Source organism: Alternaria burnsii (genome assembly GCF_013036055.1).
Source record: "Alternaria burnsii strain CBS107.38 chromosome Unknown 728, whole genome shotgun sequence".
NCBI classification, from domain to species: Eukaryota; Fungi; Ascomycota; class Dothideomycetes; order Pleosporales; family Pleosporaceae; genus Alternaria; species Alternaria burnsii.
Window position 1 is genome coordinate 1 of NW_024066122.1, and position 16168 is coordinate 16168.

General features: G+C 50.1%; 6 protein-coding genes across 6 annotated transcripts; 4 read left to right on the forward strand and 2 right to left on the reverse strand.

Moving 5' to 3' along the window:
* Positions 1-337, forward strand: GT037_009352 (uncharacterized protein; the record flags this gene model as incomplete). Its single annotated transcript, XM_038934399.1, has 1 exon — positions 1-337. A coding segment is annotated over one exon (337 nt), but the record flags the coding sequence as incomplete, so codon positions are not given.
* A 495-nt stretch (positions 338-832) lies between these two features.
* GT037_009353 (uncharacterized protein) lies at positions 833-3099 on the forward strand (the record flags this gene model as incomplete). Its single annotated transcript, XM_038934400.1, has 3 exons — positions 833-1948; positions 1995-2178; positions 2225-3099. The coding sequence occupies 3 exons, from the start codon at positions 833-835 to the stop codon at positions 3097-3099; spliced, it is 2175 nt and encodes a 724-aa protein (XP_038782675.1).
* A 1122-nt stretch (positions 3100-4221) lies between these two features.
* On the forward strand, positions 4222-8018 carry GT037_009354 (sensor histidine kinase response regulator; the record flags this gene model as incomplete). Its single annotated transcript, XM_038934401.1, has 4 exons — positions 4222-5140; positions 5203-5921; positions 5972-6706; positions 6768-8018. The coding sequence occupies 4 exons, from the start codon at positions 4222-4224 to the stop codon at positions 8016-8018; spliced, it is 3624 nt and encodes a 1207-aa protein (XP_038782676.1).
* A 526-nt stretch (positions 8019-8544) lies between these two features.
* GT037_009355 (poly + rna export protein) lies at positions 8545-12496 on the reverse strand (the record flags this gene model as incomplete). Its single annotated transcript, XM_038934402.1, has 6 exons — positions 8545-9032; positions 10078-10122; positions 10439-10530; positions 11307-11666; positions 11719-12188; positions 12242-12496. Coding segments are annotated over 6 exons (1710 nt in total), but the record flags the coding sequence as incomplete, so codon positions are not given.
* Positions 12497-13660: 1164 nt separating this feature from the next.
* On the reverse strand, positions 13661-14339 carry GT037_009356 (guanylate kinase; the record flags this gene model as incomplete). Its single annotated transcript, XM_038934403.1, has 2 exons — positions 13661-13927; positions 13986-14339. 2 exons carry the CDS (start codon positions 14337-14339, stop codon positions 13661-13663), a joined length of 621 nt encoding a protein of 206 aa, XP_038782678.1.
* Positions 14340-14746: 407 nt separating this feature from the next.
* GT037_009357 (wd repeat containing protein 61) lies at positions 14747-15941 on the forward strand (the record flags this gene model as incomplete). Its single annotated transcript, XM_038934404.1, has 5 exons — positions 14747-14749; positions 14796-15108; positions 15187-15359; positions 15422-15702; positions 15758-15941. 5 exons carry the CDS (start codon positions 14747-14749, stop codon positions 15939-15941), a joined length of 954 nt encoding a protein of 317 aa, XP_038782679.1.
* Between the last annotated feature and the right edge of the window lie 227 nt (positions 15942-16168).

Genomic DNA, 16168 nt, shown 5'->3' on the forward strand with positions numbered 1-16168 from the left:
CGAGGAGCTTGAAGAGGAGAAGAAGCAGTGGATGGAAAAGATCTGCCAGATGCAAGATGACTTTGCTGCCATGCGCATCGAGTACGACGCTCTTGTTGCTGAGAAGGAGAACTGGCACCGCGAGTCCATGGAGATGCACCACATGGTCAACCAGCTCCAGTTCGACAAGGAGGAGCTTGTGCGCAACCACACTCTTGAAACCGGCGAGCTTCGCAAGAAGGTCTCTGTCCTTACTGAACGCCTCGAGGCTGCTACTAGCAAAATCGAGAAGGTCCAACAGCAAAAACCGCAAAAACAGATGGAGAACAGAAAGCAAGCCGAACTTGCAGAGCATTAACCAAGAAACCTTTCGCCAGCAAGTTTAGGATACGCAAGCACAGAACAATCAGCAGCTACGGCAGCACATCATCCTCTGTTAAACGCCGTATTCTCTTGTCCTGTTACCAACTGCGAAAAGAGCTCTTGCAAAGATACACATGATGAGATTCATCTCTACGCCTCACCGGGCTGATTCAATTACTTAGAGCTTGCACTGTTGCTGGATAATGTATATAGCGTGTGGAGAATGTTAGCATCATGTTTATTCACCGTTTAAGGCTCTATGCCAGCGACCGAATGTCCATCATGGTCGTGCTTGTTTGATGCATCCATGGCCAGGTGAATTGTGGTTTGTAAAGCCTTGCCTAAATGAGATTAGTCTTCGTATAAGCCACCTTTGACCGGTGAAGACGGGATGGGCTACATTACGTTGGGTCCATCGCCAGATCGCCTCGAGAAACATTCGTTTCTAGACGTAAACGTACTTCTAGTATCAACTCATATATGGGCAAGTATGGAAGCTCAAGCGCATGAAAAGCGACCACGAAGTTCTAGCGATGCTTCAACAGGCAGTGGTTCTGGCCCCATCCAGCAGCGACCCAGAACCGAGAGGCTTGAGCGCACACGTTCACCAACCGGAGCTCCGATTCAGCAACCGAGTGTCATACACCGTGTACGCTGCTTCCATACCCGTGAGTATCATACAGATCATCCTTCTATCGCATGCTACCTCGATATACCAGCCATGCCGGCAAACGCAAACCGAACAACTCCACTTTGTGGCCAGGAACCCTTGTTAGACTTGGAAACCTATCTGGCAGGGCGGATTGGCTTCAGCTTCGTGGTATTCCAAGAGTACGACTGTGAGGCTTACCACAAGGAGATCAAAAGCATCTTCACACGACTTCCAATGCCTTCCATGCCTCAGCTCATAAGCACTCAGTCCAAACCTTATTTCCAGATTCTCGAGTTTGGCGGACCACGAGCCAAAGCGACCTCCGAGCAGATACAGCTCTCTGAAAGTCTTGAAAAAGCTTTGTGCGACCTACGCGACCTCAACACAAACTGGGTCAAAGAACGGGGTTTCGGGGAGGACCTTGTTTACCCATACGCAAGATTGTATCATTTCAAGCATCTTTTTGTCGAACCTTTCACGCAAGCACCGGACCCGCAACAACAGATAGGCCTGAAAGTGCTATTCCATTACCTAACCAATCGCTTAACGTCCATTTACGAGGAATTAGCAGAACTTTCGGCCGCGAGAATCGCAAGCCAAGAGCACTGGGCGATGCTGTTTCAGCCAGATGACATAGTAATTACGACCGAAAACGGCCACCTTCAGGCATTCACGGTAACGTCCTGCCGTCTGCACAGCCATAACACATTGGTCATAGATTGCTGGTCATGGGAGTATGATGGAAACTTTTTTCGAAAGCACACCACCCTTTCACATGTGTGGCCCTCCAAGTCACAGCAGATCGCCATCACAGAGCTTCCGGTATACCCCATTCGCTACGCAGTAGATGGAGTCGAGTCTGGACTACGAGAGCGGGGTTACACTTTCTGGAGCTGCCGGCGTCAAAAATATGTGAATTACGATGTGCCACTGCAAGGGCTCGGCTCGCAACTTGTAAGATGCTACATTTGCCATCAATGTGATCTGCTTACAAAGCTAGGCTAATCTGCGGTACATGGTCGACACGGAAGCTTACAAGCTGATGCACAGCCGTGACGACGACCCAATAACCAAAAGCGAGCTCAGTGATGCTGTATTGGAGAGCGATGTGCCCCCAGGTGGCCCTTTCACGCTTATGCTGCCTGCGACTATCAAGGGATACGGGTTTCACAACAAAAAATGGAGTATGTATACAAATATCCCCATCTCTACGAATACTAAGCACCCTAGATGTTCTAATGGTGGATCACATACGGGACATCAAATGGAATAGTGGGGTCTTCGAACAACGACTGGTTTTACAGGAAGGCAAAAAGGAGCTAGTAAAAGCTTTAGTCACGGTACATATCGAAAAGAGCCGGGACATCAAGATGGATTTCATGGACGGAAAGGGTGAGGGCCTTATCATGTTACTACACGGCGGGCCAGGTACCGGCAAGACTCTTACAGCGGAGAGTATCGCAGAACTCGTGGAACGCCCATTGTACAGAGTGACTTGCGGTGACGTCGGAACAGATGCGGAAAGCGTTGAGAAGTATCTCGAATCGGCTCTGTACATTGGAAGTACCTGGGATTGTGTGGTTCTACTGGATGAAGCAGACGTCTTCCTCGAAGAGAGAACAAAAATGGATCTTCAGCGTAACGCGCTGGTTTCCGTGTTTTTGCGTGTCTTGGAATACTATGATGGTATATTGATCCTAACGACAAATCGTATCGGCACCTTCGACGAGGCTTTCAAGTCGCGTATCCAGCTCGCGCTCCACTATCCGCCGCTGAATAGGGATGGTCGCTGGGAAATTTGGAGAAATTTTGTTCAGTCATTGTCGGAAGCTGGGGAAAACATCAACACCGAAGAAATCAGCAGGAAACTCGACATCCTCGCACGACATAAACTGAATGGCCGGCAGATCAGAAACACGATCAGCACAGCTCGGCAGCTGGCACGGTACAAGAAGGAAACGTTACGCTACACGCATGTAGACCAGGCAGTCAGAGTGGTTAATGAGTTTGAGAAGTACGTTACAGACGTACACGGCCATGATGATGAGGAATATGCGCAGGATCAAGGCTTAAGGAACGATCAAGCCTTGCGCGATGGAGACTGATCAAGGTTTTCGCCCTTCACAAACTCATCTCGTATCTCTCCACGTCTTGTTTCGTCATTTGCTATGTCTCCTGTTGTGAGATTGATAATATCGATGGAAGTCGATATTACGCGATCTCGGTCGTACTCGGATTGGGACTAAGCTCCCTCTTCATGCCCATATCATCAGAAAACTGTTAAGAGAGCTGCTCGGTTTGTCACATGAACGTGATCTTGACAGTGATCCGTAAATCTTCAAATTCGGTGGCCTGGATCAATTGTCGGTTAATGATCCCAACTCCAGATCTGACTTCTCACGTCGCTGAGCACGTGAATCCTCTTGGCGCCATACCCCGTTGTCTCTTATCTTGATCCTGAACCCGTAAAGACTTTCGAGTAGAGGAAACCGAAATCGTGAATACTGCCCCGAAACAGTGGTGCTGATACTGCCAGTCGTTTCTAGGTATCTAGAAGAAGGCTGTGATTGGCTATCGGGAGACTGCATTGCCGACGCGCTAACATCGTGACGCACTCAACAAATGCCTATCATCCAGTACCAGCACTCTTTGTATTTATTTTCTTAGATGTCGGCATCTCACTCTAGTCTTAAGGTAGTAGGATACTGCGCATCAGTACATGCCTTCAGCGCTAAACTGCTATGATTACCTAAGCAGATTCAGTTGTCACGTTCCAGGGTGTGCGTTCGCCGCATCTACAGCCGAACGGCTCTAGGCCTTTTGCGACCTTCATGGGAATGCAGTCTGGCGGGTCGAGATTGAAGAATGCCTATACGCACTTCTAGACACTCTAGGACAATTCTAGATGCAATAGGCCCGCGGAGCACGATCCCTGGCCGGTGAGAAGACACCACAGCGGCATTAGCCTGGCATAGCCCACACCGGCTAGGTAGCGAATCCTACACTAGCTTCTCATCGACCCGCAAGACTAATTGCCGCCTGTGTCGAGTCGATTCGCCTCGTGTGGCGATCGCAAACTTTCGCTCCACACCCCACGATGTCTTGATGCTTGGTGAATGCAAATGGTTGCCGTTCTTTAATCACGATCTTGATGGCGGAGCATGAAGTCTGAGGCAGCTTGTGGACGTCCTCGACCTTTTAGGGCGTAGCACACTGGGTTACGCATCATGAGTCAACAACCGAACGACCGCAGGGAGATCAAGACCGATCGCCATGGGATGAGGAGAGAACGAGACGTGCTGCTACTCTATGGCGCAGCTTTTCGCAATATTCCACGCACCGACAATGTGGAAAGCCATGTACCTCGGCCATCCTTGGACTCAACTCTAACAGCCTTGTGTCAACTTACCGCCATTCGGATGGGAGCGCAACGGTCCATGATATCACTCCTTGACGAAGAACGACAACACATACTTGCGGAGGCAACCTGTGATCTACCTCTGCAACCAGATGGTTTGGGTGATGCTTCAAATACCCTCTGGCTTGGGAACGTAAGCATTCCGCGAAGTTGGGGCATATGCGAAAAGGTCTTGAAATTGGGTCCAAACGTTGAACCTATCCTGGTCATCAGTGATCTTACCACAGATCAACGTTCATGCTTCCGAGAAGATGTTGAAAGCAATCCCGATATGCGCTTCTACGCCAGTGTCGCATTGAAGTCCCCAAATGGTGCGACAGTTGGAACGCTTTGCATCTTCGACAACAAGAGCCGAGACGGTCTTTCCAAAGAGGAAGCAGAGCTATTTAAGGACCTTGGTTCCACGGTTGTTAGTTATCTGAACACATACACGATTAGCGACCAGTACAGACGGGGGGAGAGGTTCACACGCGGTCTTGTCTCTTTTGCTGAAGGCGCATCTGCTTTGGTACCTTTCGAGAGAGAAGTTCGGCAAGACTCGGCATCGTCTTCACAAACATCATCTGATATATCTTCTACAACGGACAAGGAGATAGTGTCTACAGACGACACCGAAAAGGTACACGAAGGTGTTGAGTTAAACGAGACCACTTCCAATCATCCCTTATCAGCTATAGCAAAGACAGCTCGTGCTAAATCCGCCCGGCACCGATCAATACGTTCGCTTCGTAAGCAGCATTTCTATTGAAGTTATGTGTGAGATAAAGGCTAATTGATACACCAAATCTAGAGGACTCTATCCTGCCCAATGACTCAAAGTCCATGTTCTCACGTGCTGCGAACGTAATTATGGGCTCGAGCGACCTGGATGGAGTGCTTATACTCGACGCGAGCGTTGCGGCGAGCGGTGGACATCGTCGTGCTAATAGCGCCTCAGGAAGTGGTACTGAGGCTCCTTCCGAATCATACCAATCCAGGTCCTCCAGCGACGATGCAAGCTCGAACAGCACTGAGGAACATCAGCGCAGCTCTTCTTCATCGAGTTCCAAGATGTGTCAGCTGCTTGGTGTGGCCACCCCGAGCGACAAAGAGAATCCCGAGTATGGGACATTGTTAGAGCCCGACCTGTCACGTTTGTTCCACGAATATCCACATGGCAAAATTTTTACATTCTGCGCCGAAGGTCATTCTTTGTCCTCTACTGAGGAGTCGACATCGAACCCTAACGATACTGGAAATCTATCACCTGCTACATCATCGAAGCGCAAGACCAACGGCCGGCCACAGCGAGGATCGACTGCTATCAAGGCCATGTTCCCTAAAGCACGCAGTGTCGCTTTTGTTCCCTTTTGGGATTTCGAGAGGGCTCGATGGTTTGCTGGTTGCCTATGTTGGAGCAATGATGCGTATCGATTGCTGTCCACTTCAGTAGATTTGGCATACTTCAAGATTTTCAGCCATTCCATCATGAGGGAATTGTCCAGGCTAGATGCTGTAGCTTTGAACCAGGTAGGTACTATGAAACGGAGAATCCGACACAAACTAACGGGTCATTGTAGGCTAAAACGACGTTTGTCGCTTCCATATCACATGAACTTCGTTCACCTCTACACGGCATCCTGGGTACGCTGGAGTTCATCAAAGACACCCCCCTCGATTCATTTCAGACCAGTATGATGAACTCTTTGCATGCTTGTGGTTCAACTCTTCTCGATACTATCAACCACGTCATGGACTATGCCAAGATTAGCGATGCAAAGAAAAGCGTGTCCTCCAAGAGACTGAAAAATGCGAACACGATACGACTATCTTCGAAGCCATTGAAGAACCGGCGAAGAAAAGATCCCGCATTTGATCTTACCATCGCAACCGAAGAAGTCGTGGAAGCTGTCTTTTCTGGATCCTCATATATCCCGGTCACCTCAAAGCTCGTGGAAGCGCCTTCATCGCCTACGGACGAATACGCAGTTCCGTTTCCGCAACGCAAAACACGGTTTATCATCCTAGATATGGCTTTCGATGAGGACTGGGTCTTTTCATTTCCGATTGGGTCTTGGAGAAGAATAGTAATGAACTTATTCGGCAATGCTATTAAGTATACCGACACCGGATACATTCATGTTTCTTTGCGTTCGAGCAAACTAACAGACAACACAAACGCCCCCACTGCAATCACACTCACCATCACGGATACCGGCTCAGGTATGAGCCCTGGGTTTCTTGCAAATCGGATATTCCATCCGTTCTCCCAGGAAGATTCCCACGCGCCGGGTACAGGCTTGGGCTTGAGCATAGTAAGAATCTCGACATTCGATTGCACGTGAGACATACACTAACTTCTTACACTATATGTAGGTCCGACAGATCATCGACACCAACGGTGGCAAGGTTGAGGTCAGCAGTGATCCCCAAGTCGGCACCAAACTCATCGTCAAACTCGCCCTTACCAGACCCGAAGCTCCTGTCTCGTTGACAGCGGAAAGAGCGCAATACCTGTCTCATCTACCAAGATTAAAAGGCCGGAGAATATGCATCCTTCGCAAGAAAATAGCGGAAGCAAGCGAGAATACTAGCGTCTCAAAAACAGACGAAGGCCTTCTTCGCTTCACCAATGCACTAGCCGATACCCTGGAGACACAACTCAAAATGCAAGTTGTGAAGACAACCGAGTGGGGAGGTCATCATGCAGACATCGTCATCTGCCCTGAACTGTCTTTTGAGTATCTCGCTACGATTCGCAAACGAAGAGCTCACGGTCAACGCGCCCCAGTAACCGTCTTCGTCGGGATGGACGCGCTTGAAGCTGCTACCCTCCGTTCTGATGTCCGTGTGACAAATCGGGAATCTGTCGTTGAAATCATCACCCAACCTTGTGGCCCTTACAAGCTGGCCTATGTTCTCAATCGATGTCTGGACCGCTTTGATCATCCAGCAGAAAACTGGCAGTATACTGCACCAACTAGCCAGTCACTACAGCCCTTGTCGCAAGAAACCAAGCAGCATACCTATCCCTCCTCACCGACCAACTCATTGCAAAGCACCCTTGAGTCTTTGAATTCGGACGCGTCTGGACCGGTCGCTTCATCTACAGCTGGATCCACTACTGCGCAGCCTTCGGTTACGTCGCCTACTGAAGAAGAGGATCCTGTGGTATCCCATACCCTCATCGTCGACGACAATTTGTTGAACCGAAGGCTTCTCATAGCATACATGAAAAAGAACGGACTTCAATTCGAAGAAGCATCAAATGGGCAGGAAGCTTTGGACAAGTATCGGGAAGGATCGCGAAAATTTGATGTCATACTGATGGATATGTCCATGCCAGTCATGGACGGCATGAGCGCCACACGTGCCATTCGCGAACACGAACGAGATAATAACATGCCAAGGTCTTCTATCGTTGCGCTTACTGGCTTAGTGTCATCAAGTGCTAAGCTAGAAGCATGGAGTTCAGGGATTGACCATTTCATGACGAAGCCGGTCAACTTCAAGGCGCTTGGAGAGCTTCTCAAGAACGATGAGACACGGAGGCATACGAGGATGAGAAGTACAGGGATTATACGGGATGCGGCTACTATAACCTCTGAAGATGGCCAAGCGACATGAAAGATCATGTAGTACATTCATCGACTCTATCCGAACAAAACTCCACTCTCGTTAGGGTGCTGGAGTAGCTACTATGTACACAGCTTTTGTTGCCCCACGAAAGCGACTGCAATTCGCCGCTATGGCCACAGCCCTGCACACGTAGACTTCTCTCTTGTACTACGGATCACTGCCGTATCAAGAAAACCCTGAGATCAAGTACACAGTGCATTATGCACGATCAAACATTCGTGTATCCTGTGTTTACTTTTCTAGTCTTCTGTGACAGCCACTTACAAATTTTGCGACACATCATATACCCACACTCTCGAAAAACTTCTCACTTTCGAGGAGAATCGCAAGATCAACTTAGTTTAATCTAATGTGACGATGAACTGCGGCTGTTCTCATCCATACATCACTCTCCCATCTAACACCCAGTCGAAAGACAAGCTCCACATCCTGATAGCGCACCAAAAGGGTTGAGCTCCACTAACTGTACGCCCCCATCTCTCTGTAAGGTAACATCAAAACTGAAACCATACCTTAGCAACAACCCCGTGATGTCCTCACTAAGCTCCTCTGTGTAGGCTATGATGTCTTCTAGAACCTTCACTGCACCCTGGCTAACCAAATCTATCGTCTGCTGCAAGTCAAATCCCCATGGCGCTTGGAATGCTTTTGGCCACCTGTATTGGCTGATCGCACTAATCGCAAACTTCGTAGCATGTGGTTCCCTTGTATTCTTTGCAGCAGGTGGCGATACAAAAACTCGAAACTCTTTGTCAGGATCCATACCCTCGTTCCAAGGGTTCAGCACAAGCTTGATTTGCGTGTCCCTGTCTTCCATCTTCGCGTCGTCGAATTCACGAGTCAGACAGCCATACGCGCGCATGCTGGTACAGATTCTCGTAATGACCTCGTGAATTGTCGAGCTAGGCAACTTGCCGCCCATGGGAGAGTCTTTTGGCGACATCTGATCAAGGCGAATGAACCATTTCCTCTCACCGTCAAGCAGTGTTGCTAGTTTCTTTCCTGACTTTGTACATTTCAGCATCTCGACAACATCATCGAGAAGGGACGCGTGAATCCGATTTGTCGCTACCCAAGTGCTGTGACAACGCAGAAGGTCCTCGTAAATGAAGGTGGGAAGGAGAATTTCATGATGTTCGCTTAAACTTTGTGATTTGGCGATGAGCGGATGCCAAAGTGTATAGCCGTATGGTTTCCAGGGTGGTGTTTCGTGGGTGGAATGCACGTTTGAGGGCACGACGAGTGTGATCTCGTCGAGGCGATGATGCGCGGTAGAGAAGCGTTGGGAGCGAAAAGATGGATTGGACGAGTCTTGGATGGCTTGTATGGCGGCGGCGTCGGCCGCGACGAGTGAATAGGGTATTTTTCGGAGCTGCATTGCTGTAAATGTTCCGAAAATTCGATAGGAAGAGTCGTTTAGATGGTCGAGAAGAGGATGCTGAGATAGTGAGTATGATAGATGACCAGTGACTAGAGAACAGATGCAGCCTTTGATCTTGGTCCGTGGAGATGCGTACCGTGGTTGCGATGTAATCACATATCCATATCTGAGAACAAAGGGCGCAACCAAGATGCCATCGCTGCCTAACTTGCCGTTCAGGCTAACCTAGTGTAATTCGGAAAGGTGCACAAACTTATCATGAAGTAGAAGAGTCGGCAAATCACAACAGATATTGTGTTCCTGGTTATCTCTTAGTTACATGTCCTCCAAACTATCAACATGGTTATCCTGATACCACCGGGAGGTCACAGATAGAACTTCGATGCACAAGCAATCGATCGATTGATAGAATTGTTTCCATCACAACCTCCCGCTCCATACCATCTTCTATGCTGAGCTACCTCACCAAGGCCTACTCCGACGCGTCCATTACGGGCATCTGTTCACTGTCATCGTTCACAAACCCCAGAGGGAAAAACATACCTCAGTGTACCTCTTTCCGTTCCAAGCCCAAACCAAGGTCCTGACCGTTTGCGCTAAGCCACCGAACCACACATACCCACTCACCCATTCATTACAAAAGGGCAGAAAGAAAACTAGACTTACCATCTGGGAAGCCTCCATATGGCGGCATGGACAGTACCAGACAATCTTTCTGCATTAGAAAGCAATACTTACACACACAAACACATCTGACAACAACAAATTCCCGACTCTGAGGGCTAGGTTGAAGTCTCCGTGTTCATGCGGGGGCATGTCTGTCCTTTGCTGGCTGGTTTTGGCTATCGCAAGAACAGACGTGTCAGTTCCTCCGCGCGAAAGCGAATGGGTCAATGGGCCGGAGGTCTGACGAAAGGGAACGGGGGTGGTCAAAAGGATAAGAATAAGAATAAATCAAATAGTGAAGACATTGTTGGTGCCTTGTGTCTTTTGTGTAAAATCTCCCGTCAAAGGTTCAGAGTCGAACGGGTGCCGGAAGTGGTTGATGGGGTTTCGCTGGGTGCTAAGATATTGTGGTGGGTAGATAGGTTTGACGTTGCACCCTTCTTGACATCACAACTACGAGCTTGTTAGCGTCGAAAATGGGAAACCAATGCGATGGGGTTGAAGGAGATGAGCGGGTTGTGGGTGGCTGACTACTTGAAAGAAAGACGATAGGAGAGGAAGAATGGCCGCTTATATGTATACAAAAGGTAGGTGTTTGCTGTCTCACAAGTGATATGATCAAGAAGCGCTTGTCCGAAACTCTTGTTTCTGCTCGCAAACTAGAAGACTTGCCGACCTGATCAGTTTCCTGTTTCTTTGTCATGGTAATCACAAGCACGTTCATTCAGGCTCTGTAGGATAATTTCTCAGAGGCATACCCATCACTCGTTGCCCTACGTGGTCTGGCGTATTCACAACAAGCAGAAGATGGAGAATAAAAAGAGGAACACGTAGAACACTATATCTTGCCATAGCCAAATGTACAGTAATTTGATTACATTTTCCTGCCTATCCTACGGAGGGGCCTCGACAGCCCATGGTACTATATCTCCAAATACGCCAGTCCCCTTGAACGCTAATGCAGGAAACCAAGAAACAACAAACACCATAATATCGTCCAACTGAGAGTAGCGTTATGAGTGTGGGGCGTAGGGTGTGTATACAGAAGGCGCCACAAATTCGTCAAGCACATTGCTGCTTCCTTTGTGTCATGTGCTTCCCACTGGTGCGCTCCACAGCGCCGAAGATGAAGGCCCTGCTATCGCTGCGGTCGAGCTTTCAGACATCATTGTCGGCGAAAAGCCGACATGAAAAAGACAGAGAATAATCCCCAATGTATCAAGAATTACCTCTTCTTGCTTCCCGGCCTCGGCTTGCACTCCTCCCCTAGAATGGGGTGAAGCTTGATCTTGATAGGGTAGTTTTGTGTGTTGCCACCAAAACCCTTGCTCCAATCGTAACTGACGGCGTAGGCGAAGATGTTGCCGTCCTTGCTGAATCCTGTTGCGACAATGCTGCCGCCGACCTCGGGGTAGCCCTTGAGGCGGTGCTTGGCGTCCTTGTCCCAAAAGTGGAAAGTTCCGTCGGAACCTGCAGTGGAGAAAGTGCCGTGTTGTGGGTGGAAGGATATGGCGTTTACCGAGTGGACCTTGGCGATGTCGCGGTTGGCGGGGTCTTGTTGGCGATGGCACTTAAATGAGAAGTTGAGGCTATTGAGACGTTAGATGGTGGAAGGTTGAATGTGCAAGGAGAGATGCTTACCTGGTATCCTTGTCTTCGACATATTGAATAGCGCATCGTCCTTCAATGGAGCCAACAGCAAAACCAGTCGCATCCGAGAAACAGCTCACAACCCTGGTCTGCCACTTGAGAGGGCTGGTGATGGTCTTGTAGATAGTTGTGGGGTTTGAGAGGTTCACCATGTGGATATGGCGCTCAGCGGTCGCGATGACTAGCAGTTGGTCTTTGACGTCCATGCTGTAGACACGCTCCTGGCACGTCAGTGTACCAACCGGTTCAGCGCCTTGGAGGTTCCAGAACTTGACGGTCTTGTCCCAAGAACCAGTAGCGACGTAGTCCTGCCCTCCAGTCTGGAACCAGCGGACGCACTTGATGCCATTCTCGTGGGCCTTGGCTTGTTGCGCAGGGACGGTACCGCTGGCAGGGGCGGTGCGGAAGTCGACAATGTTGAGCATGCCTGTTGAGTCGCCGGCTGCGATACGAGTGCCATCCTACGTCTTGTTAGCATCCAGTTACCGCATTTGCATGGCATCAGCAAACGTACCTTTGACCATCCCAGACCCAGAACATGACCCGGGCATTCGAACATCCACTTTCCTTGCGCACCGTTGCCGTTGACCTCGTAGATGTAGACCTTCTTGTCCCAGCTTCCCACTGCAAGGAAATCGTTGGTCGGCGAGAATTGAAGGTCAGATATGCTGTCGCTGGGTACTTGGCCGGCGGGCACCTCGACGTCTTTGCTGGTGTCGCCTGTAGTGGAGCTCGCAGCGGGAGCTGCCGCTTGACCGAAAAGAGCCATCTCTTGCGATTATGTCGTGTGGACTGGGCGCGTTCAAATCGAGGGTGTTTGTGGTTGCGAAGCTTTGCGCGAGCTCGCGGTGTTGATATCCGGGCAAGAAAAGATGGGGCGTTTGTACGCGCTTGTCGGGAACCTTGTAGTCGCGGTGAGGTATTTCCAAGCTGGTGGCAGTGAGTGGCAGGTAGCGCGCGAGGGAGACGGGATAGCCTTTATGTTCTTCACCGACGACGCGCTCAGCAAAGAAAGAGCCGATGCACGAAGCTTCCCAGGCACCCTTGCAGGCGCCAGTCCGCTTCCGCCTAGCCTGCCTGCCCGGCGTTACGATCCCCCGGCCTCCGCCCCATCTAAAAAAGTTTCCGCCCTCCAACCTGATTTCTTTCTCCAACGTTCCTCGCTCAAAGAATCGCAACGAAGCATACGCACGGAGCGCCTCTCGAGGTGTCTCTTTTCGCGCTTTGGGAGAAAGTCCCCGGACAACGATCTTCGCGATCGCACTTTCAGCAATGAACCGCCATAGAAGCCGCGGCTTCCATTACCGACTACGACACTTTCCGCGTCTCTTTACCCGTTCGCACTCCTTTTCGTCGGCTGTCCGGAGGCTGTGAGTGGAGGGGCTGGCACCTGGATGACGATATGAGTCCGTTGGCTACCTTGCTCACTTGCTGAAGAGCGCCTGGCAATCTGGAGGAGGAGGGAGACATCGGGGAGGGCCAGGTATGGAGGGTCTTTTCGTCCAGTTTGATGGTTATGCGATTGCCTTCTTGCACTTTGATAAAACAAGGTGACATGGATGGTAACTCAATGGGGCTTATTCTTGATGCGAGGAACGTTCATCGCCACACACTTTTCGGATCTGAGGGTAGGCGCTCTCCGACAACAGTTGGAGATGACGGGCTACAACGTGCTTGGTCGAACAAGCCAGATTCATCCAGCCATATACGGTTTATGTGATGAGACACATGGAAATAGAGTCAAGCTCTGAGGCTGTCTGAATCCCAAAGCGGTAGGACGGCCTTTGCTGAATTTTCTACGACGGTATCTGATAAACCTTATGGCTTAGATAGTTTTCTATCAATCGAAAAAATCAAAGACATTGTCCTAATTCTGCTTTCTCGACTTGTTGCATGTGGTATCATAAATGTTGCGTGTCTACTTTGGTCCTCTTCACGCCTCAGTGCCGACAACAAACTCCTTGACCTCCTTGTATGCCTTGTCCAGGTCGTCGTTGACGACGATCTTGTCGTGTGGCGCCTGTCCACTATGCGCAAACTCCATCTCGACCTTGGCCTGGTTGAGCCTCTTCAAGATAGCCTCCTCCTTATCCGTTGCCCGGCTCCTCAATCGCTCCTCCAGGATCTCCATCGACGGTGGCTGCAAGAACAGGAATCGTGGGCGAGGGAATGTAGGGTGGTTCGCGACTTGCTTGACGCCCTAGACCAGCACATGTCAGTTCACATACACATCGTACAAAGTAACTAGAAGAACATACCTCCATCTCAATATCCAAGATACAGATCTGGCCCCTCTCCGCGATATCATTCACAGCCCTAATACTAGTACCGTAGTGGTTTCCTCCAAACTGCGCATGCTCCACAAATCCCTTCTTCTCTACCAGATCAAGAAACTCTTCCTTGGTCACAAAGTAGTACTCTTTGCCATCTTGTTCGGTTCCCCTAGGGCCACGCGTTGTGTGCGATATGCTGAAACCAAATTTACCTGGGAAATCGTCAAAGAGGCGCTTGAGGATAGTGGATTTGCCGGCGCCCGAGGGACCAGAGATCACAATGGGCTGGTTGGCGGCGAGGGCGTCTCTGGAAATGGGGACAGAGTCGATGGGCGACATGGTGGAGGTGTTGTGGGTAAAGGTGCGGAAAGAAGGTGTGTTGTGGACGTTTTTGGGATAAAGATTAGACAGGGAGGGGTGAGTCAGGCGTAGATGCGTCGGAATCTGTAGGTCGATGCTTCGTGACTCTTTCAACAGGCTTCTGGTGATTCGCGATAGAATCAATGGCATGCCTCTCGTGGATTTGGAGCTGCCGAGCGCTGCGGGGTGTGATTGGCGGTGAAGCTAAGGGGTCTTTTGGTGTTTGGTGGGGCTGCAAGTGGGATGGCGGCGGGACCTGGTGACATCGCGTTTTCGTGTTGGTACTGACCTCATCGAGCTGGGATTTAGCTTTCCACTCCATTTTCCGCTCATGTTACGGTGCTTGCGCCCAAGAAGCAGGCCCTTAGAGTTGCGAATCAGTCGCCATGGTATGTTGCTTGCTGTGCATTGCATACGTCACTCTAACAACCCCAGTCGAAACAATACCTCACCCTCCACACTGTCGACTCGGCGCATCCCAAAGCGAGCGATGTCTTCGCCGTAGCACCGACCAGCACACAATTGCTCTCAGCTTCCGGCTCAAGTAGCATCAACGTCTATGACACCACACAGGCCGAGTTTCCAGTAATCCAAGAACTCGACAAGGCGCATCCACTCGGTATACACCACCTCGTGACCGCGCGGGAAGAGAAGGCACGACGGGCCGCAAGCGCAGGCTTCGAAGGCAAGGTCAAAATATGGAGCCAGGATGAGGATGGAATCTGGAGTGAGGATGGAGAGATCGTTGGTGGGTATGCCTCATGCTTTCTTTGAGATCGCAGGAAGTGTTGTTCTAGTGACCCAGAGTGGGCTGACCTTGTCGCAGATCAGAACAAGCCTGGTGAGATATGGGCGATTGCTTTGAGCGCAGATGGCCAATACCTCGCGAGCACCAGCATAAACGGCAAGATTAACGTCTGGAGTCTGAACAAAGAAGAAGGAATGCCTCGGATACGCGAGTATGAGACCAAAGGCAGCTTTGGGCTCTGCGTAGATCTGGTAAGCTTCGCCACCCTCTACCTATATTTTTTCAACGACGAACATGCTGACGTACATATCAGAGCCGCGATGGTACCTTCACAGCCTCTGGCCACGAAAACGGGTCCATTTACGTCTTTAATAATGAAACCGGTCGTCTCGCACACTCCTTGGCCGGTCTCGTACACCCAGTCCGCAGCGTAGCCTTCTCCCCAGCATCCAAACTTCTAGCCGCGGGAGGCGATGCTCGAATCATCGCACTCTACGACGTCACGTCAGGCGAGCAAGTCGCAAACTTGACCGGACATGGCGGCTGGGTACTCAGTTTGGACTGGAGCGATACAGGCGAGTATCTGTTATCAGGGTCAGCATCACTTCATTCACTCTAGCCAGAAATGCTTACTAACGTTTCGTGTCAGATCTCACGACTCAAAGGCAAAAGTATGGCGCATAGAAACACGGTCATGCGTTGCCACGCATTCTCACGGCGATAAACCCCTCTGGAGTGCAAAATGGCTACCAAAGTCACCTATGAAGAGTGAAATGTTTGCGCTGGCTGGAGGAAACAACTCAATCAGCTTCTACCGTGAAGCAGCAGGTTGAACAGTTATCGACCTTTGTCTCAAACAACGAGAAGCATCAGAACAGGTATGCGTCCGTAATAGCAGGGACGGACATGCGGATATTACGAGAAAGCTGCTGTAGCGTAAAGCGTAGTCTTGCAAGACTGCCAACCTGTATGCGCGGAGCGGCAAGTGGTAAGCTCTGTATAATTAGAACAACTGAACGACCATCACATGTGCTATACACTGTGCATATCTCCAGTGCAA